This window comes from Balaenoptera acutorostrata, chromosome 10 (assembly GCF_949987535.1).
Source record: "Balaenoptera acutorostrata chromosome 10, mBalAcu1.1, whole genome shotgun sequence".
Taxonomy (NCBI): Eukaryota; Metazoa; Chordata; class Mammalia; order Artiodactyla; family Balaenopteridae; genus Balaenoptera; species Balaenoptera acutorostrata.
The window spans coordinates 2086524-2092263 of record NC_080073.1 but is presented as its reverse complement, the minus strand read 5'-3'; the positions used below and the strand labels follow the sequence as shown (position 1 = coordinate 2092263).

General features: G+C 62.5%; 1 protein-coding gene across 1 annotated transcript; it reads left to right on the top strand.

The window, feature by feature from the left end:
• Window positions 1-654: 654 nt before the first annotated feature.
• Window positions 655-2207, top strand: GP9 (glycoprotein IX platelet). The gene is made up of 3 exons (XM_057554906.1): window positions 655-688; window positions 1454-1575; window positions 1661-2207. The coding sequence occupies exon 3, from the start codon at window positions 1674-1676 to the stop codon at window positions 2205-2207; it is 534 nt and encodes a 177-aa protein (XP_057410889.1). The 5' UTR covers window positions 655-688; window positions 1454-1575; window positions 1661-1673.
• Window positions 2208-5740: the final 3533 nt, after the last annotated feature.

Genomic DNA, 5740 nt, shown 5'->3' with positions numbered 1-5740 from the left:
GACATTTTTATAACTTATAATAAAAGGCATACATTAATGTTCTAATTTTCCAATATAATTCTTCGTAATATTTCACTGTTCAGCTTGATTTTAATTCATATTTTATAACGTTAAAATATAATTAAATTAAAGATACATTTATCTTTTATAGAGAACTTTATATCACTATCATAGATGGGAAGCTGATGTCACTCCCCAGAGTAGAATGTCGCTATAGAAATAAATACAATGCACATACGACTATGGTCTTGACTTCTAGCCTGAGACTGATGCAGCTCTCTGTTAAAAAGAAGGATCAGAAAGTGTTAAAAGGCGCTGAAGTTGCAACGGCACCCTCCTCCTGGAAGCCTTGCCCACCTTCTGGGACTGGGGCCCCCCTTGGTTCTCCCGCACGCCCTGGACTGAGGATCATGGGGCACTGGCGGTGCAGTGAGATGCACTGTACCCTTCCGTAAACTGGGCTTGACCTGCGGTTCTGTGCGCAAGTCCCTGGGACCCCGAGGGCCCCCACCTCTGGAGATAGGCCCTCTGGGGGCTGCACACAGGGATAAGCCAGGCTGTTTTTACCATTTCCTTCCTCCCACTCGGGCAGGGGCTGCCATCGGCTGCCCCACACAGAGCGATCACTGTGGCCTCAGGCAGGACAGCTCAGGACGGGAAAGGGGTGCCCCGCCAGCAGGCCTGAAAGGTAAGCGGCCCTCACCACCCCAGCACCACCTCCCGCCGTGTGGGCCCCTGGCAGGGGAGGTGGTGGGACGAGGCCGGGCAGGGAGAGAGGAGGCTGGCAGGCAAGTCCAGCTTCTGTCCCTCCTGGGGGTTGGGGGGCACGGGCAGGAGTTCACCCTGAGACACCAGGTCCTTGGCTGAGTCAAGATTCATTGGTTTATTCAACAAACGTTCATTGGAAGCTTGTCTTCGCGAGGGGAAACAGCCCTCACCGAGTCCTGGAGGGGCAGTGAACCCGGCAGAAAGCAGACTTGAGTGCCAATGTGGTCTCTGATGTGGAGCGCTGGGCAGCCCTGCACAAGCCACTCTCCCTCTCTGGGCCTCAATTTCCCAACTCCAAGCATGAGCCTCGATCAACAGCTTTCCAGGCGCAGCCCCTTCTGGGTCCCCTTCCCTATCCCCCCATCAGCATCCTCAGCCAGCTGCCTTCCACACCAGGGACCACTTGTGAGAGTTCACTCCGCCGGGGCCAAGCTACTTGGAATCCGTGGGCCGAGGTGTGGTCTGTGGCGTGCACACCAGCTGCCAGACCTGAGGCTTGGGGGTCGATGTTGGGGGCAGCCTGGGAGGCGCTCCCCGGCCTCGGGGCGGGGGCGGGGCCAGGCCTGGGATCCTTTAGCAGGCATCTCCCCCCACCGCGGAGCAGAGGCTGGGTCTCTGCCAGAGGACGGGAGGGTCCTTCCTCTTCCCAAGGAAGGACTAAGCCCGCTCCGTGCTCCCACCGCAGCGGCCGTCACGGTCCTGCCTGCTGACCATTCGGGGAGGGTCAGCCGGCCTGAATCCCGCACGCTTCACTTCCTTGATCCCAGCAGCCATTTCTCGGAGGAGACAGCCGGGCCGGAGAGGGAGGTGAGTGGTCCCTTCTCCGGTCGGGTCCCACCAGCCCTTGGGTCGGGTGCAGGCCGCCAGGACCTCACGGCCACTGTCCCCGCAGCCCGTCCTATCCGATGTCCGTCTGGGCCGCCCTGCTCCTGCTCTGGGCGGCCGCCGAGGCCTCCGAGGACTGCCCCGCCGCGTGCGCCTGCCGCGCCCTGGACACCATGGGGCTGCTGGTGGACTGCGGGGGCCGGGGACTCGCGGCGCTGCCCGCCCTCCCGGCCCACACACGCCACCTCCTGCTGGCCAACAACAGCCTGCGCTCAGTGCCCCCGGGCGCCTTCGACCACCTGCCGCAGCTGCAGAGCCTCGACGTGGCGCACAACCCCTGGCGCTGCGACTGCGGCGTCACGTACCTGCGCCTCTGGCTGGAGGATCGCGCGCCCGCGGAGCTGCTGCGCGTGCGCTGTGCCGGCCCCGGCCCCGCCTCCGGCCGCGCGCTCGGCCGGCTCAGCGGCTCCGAGTTGGGCAGCTGCGGCTGGAGCCTGCGGGCGTCCTGGGCCGACCCGGGGCCCTGGTGGGACGCGGCGCTGGCCGTCGTGGCAGCGCTGGGCCTGGCTCTCCTGGCGGGCCTGCTGTGCACCGTCTCCGTGCCCCGGGCCTGAGCCGGTGCCCCCCGGGTCACCCCGGCCCCGGCCCTGGGCATTCCAACCACCGGTAGCTCAAAATAAACCAGCGGCTCAGCCTTTACCCAGGCTCGGAGATGTTTCCCTCTGAGCACCCGAGTCTGTCTCATCCTGGAAACCTGCGACCATGTTTGTTTTGACAGATATTGACTGGGGCTTCTCTGTTCTCCAAGTTCCTAGCAAAACGGTTTATCCCACCTCCACACCTCCTCCAGCCACCCCCAATGCCACCACCTCTGGACACCCCGGGCACTTCCCCAGGTCCGGGGAGTCCCGTTCTCACTCCCTCCTGGCTGCTGGCACCTCCTTCCCACACGGGCCGCCAGACAGCCCAGGCCACCCTCACATCGATGTTCTAAGTTCCACAAAAACCTTGTCCTAACAGCGCAGCAGCGAACAGACCCCGGGTGGGAGGAGAGGAGACATACCTGTGACAGACCTCGCAAGGCACACCACTGTTCCCAAAATGGGCTTTGGCCGCCCTGACCTGGCCATGAGGCCACCTGGGCTCACCCCGCCCCGTCCTTTGTCATCTTCTTCTCTCTCTCGCTCTCCCTCCTTTTCCTCCTCTCTATGCCTCTTCTTCAGAAACAAAACAACCAATTCCCCCCTTTCTCATGGAAGCAACTCCCCTCCTGATGCTGGCATCAGACACCTGCAAACTCTGGGCTCCCACCTCTACCCTAAGCAACGGTCACCAAAGTCTTCAAACAAGATGCTTCTCTCCCTCAGTGGGTTTCTGGTGCCAGCAGTTAAAATATTAAACTTTTTTCCACCATATGAGATAATAATGACAGATCTATTACTGGCCAACCCAAATCCAATATAATTATACCAAAGATCCCCCCTGCAAGGAGGTCCCTGTGGTGGGGCTGTGGGTCAGAGGGTGCCACGAGGAGGGCCAAGTGGGCACCAGGCGCCACTGGAGGGCACTGACCCACAGAGGTGAGGCTGGACCAGGAGCCCCAAACTCAGGGCCGGTGGACAATAGGGAGTGGTGGGGACTGTGGCAAACCGGGGAGCCCGCGCTCCATCCAGAGGCCCAGTGGAATGTTGCCACGTGGAAAGGTGGCCAGGTGCACGTTCTTCCGTTCTTCGAGAGAGGTTGGGCATCTGGATTTTTATGTTAAACTCTGAATTATTCAAGCATTGGCGACTAAATTTAAATTTTTTAAAATATACATCAACGGGACAAATAAAACATATTAATCAACATGAATAGTCCAGAGGCTGAGAGTTTGGTTTCTGCATTAGGAATCAGCTGGCATCCACTCGCTGGGCACTTAGTACGTGGGAGGCTCTGCATAAAGCCCCCCACACGGGCCTTTCTCCTGTACCCTGTGAACCCTGTGAGGAGGTGCTGTCCTCTTGCACCACGTAGAGGGGGACTCAGGCCCAGGCCCGTGGTCACTTCACAGGCACAGGCCAGACACGTCCCCCATCAGACCTGAGAAGCGCCCCCTCGGAAGCTTCCTGGCCCTGGAACCCCAGAACTGAGCCAGTTCAGCCTCAAGTCCCCAAGTGGGGTGCCCCTAAATTCTGCCCTGCTCCTTCCTGGGGGGCTGTCCTCCCCAGGCCCCCGTGGCCCCCGCACCCACGGCTGCGGATCAGGGCTGAAGCGGCAGGGCCGCGGCGCCGGCCTGTGGGGAGCACACAGAGGATGTCCGGGAGTCGGTCCAAACCCGCCATCCCGGCCGAGTCTTTCCCTCCCGGTGGGGAGAACCCACAGCAGAGGCCGCGGCTCCGGGCAGAGTTGGGGGGGCTTCCCACCCTCGGGAGGGGTTCTGGGCGTGTCGGCAGAGCCGTGTAGCTGCCGCGGTCCCGGCGGGCCTCCCGAAGGAGACTGGGGGCAGCGGAGCAGTGCCAGCCTGAGCGAGGGGGTGACCATCAGCGTGTGACCTGCCTTAGGATGTTCCCTAGCCAGGGTGGAGGGGGTCAGGCGGAGGCCGGGCAGGGCGGGGAGTGGCCGTGGGGAAGGTGACGTGGGGCTTCAGAGCTGTGAGGGGGAGGGGAGGGGACAGGACTGGGCGGGGGGCTTCCCTTCCCTGGACGCAGGGCTGGAGGGGCCCCTCGGCTGAGCCCCTGGGTGAGTTTGTGCTGGGAGCAGAGAGGGTCAGGGCTGGAGCGCTGGGAGCCCCGGGGGCCGGGCAGGGTCAGACTCAGCCCTGGGACCCACACCCAGCCGGGGGCTGGCCCCAGGCAGGGGCTCAGGAGCGAACTCAGTGGGGACTTGGAGCAGGTCCCTCTGGACACCGGCCTTAGGTTCCCTGTCTTAAAGGCCAGGACTGGACCTGGTGCCCTCCGAGATCCCCCCGGGTCTGGGCAGTCCCATGGGGTGGGCAGAGGCGAGGGGGGGGGGCCTTGGGACAGACTGGCCCTGGGGAGCATTTGGAGGGCCCAGCGCAGACGGCCCAGTTACAGGGTTTCGTCCAAGGGTCACATGTGGGTGGGGCTCCTTGCATTCAGTGAGAGCAGGCGGTTCAAGCGACAGGTGTTTCTTATCCCTGGAAAGATGGTGGGCAGGTGCATGGAGCTTGGCCCACCTGGACCCTCCCTCTCCTTCCCACTCACCCACCCACCCCACCCCCGGCTCCCCGGGCCTCGCAGTGGCTTCCTGGGATGGGATGCAGGCAGTGCAGGAATCAGTGTCCCGAGGAAACCAGGCTCTGGTGGAGGAATGCCTCGTCCAAGGTCACAAACCAGCCTGGGCAGACCTGGGGTTTGAGTGTAGGCTGGTGTGACCCCCAGCCTGTCAGCCTGTCTTGGGGGAGGCTGGGCAGGTGGGCGCAGCACACCTGGTGCCCTGAGCGGCTGTGCCCTCCCGTCAGCAGGGGTCCCCTCTGTCAGGGACCAGGGACGGACTCCACTGATCTCGGGGGGCTATGGATTCACGGGATCCCTGGGGTCAAGGCCCTGATCCAGGTGCCCAGCAGCTCTCTGAGCGCCTACTGTGTGCATGGATCCGGGCACGGCGCTGGAGAACGGTGACGAGCAAGACCCATCCCGCCCTTCAGGACCTCACAGACCCTGACTTGGAATAACAGCTGTACTTCCTCGTGGCTGCAGGACTCAGGCAAGGAACGCCCTACCCTGAGCATGTCGGCTCATCTGAGTAAGTCAAGGGTGGAGGGATGGTAACACGTGTGCCTCGCAGGGTTGCCGGGCTGGTGCCCCTGGCGATCACCAAGTAGCACTTCCCAACCTGCCTCACCAGCACGAAACCAGAGGAGGGATCCTGGATCCCAGAGAGGTGCAGTGACTCGCCCAAGGTCTCCCTGGCAGAGATGGGACCCAACCCCAGCTCCTCCCCACCCCTGAGGCACTGTCTGCTCCTCCGTCCAGGGGTCCCGATGGTCTTAACAGGGCTCTGGGCAACAGACGGGCAGGGGGCAGTGTGTGGGCCTTGAGGCCAGTCGGGGGAGCCGGCCAGGCAGGTGGGACATCTGTGGATCCGTGGCCACTGGAGCCAGCTCCGAGCTCCAAGCCAAGAGAACCAGTCTGGGCGCTGCCGG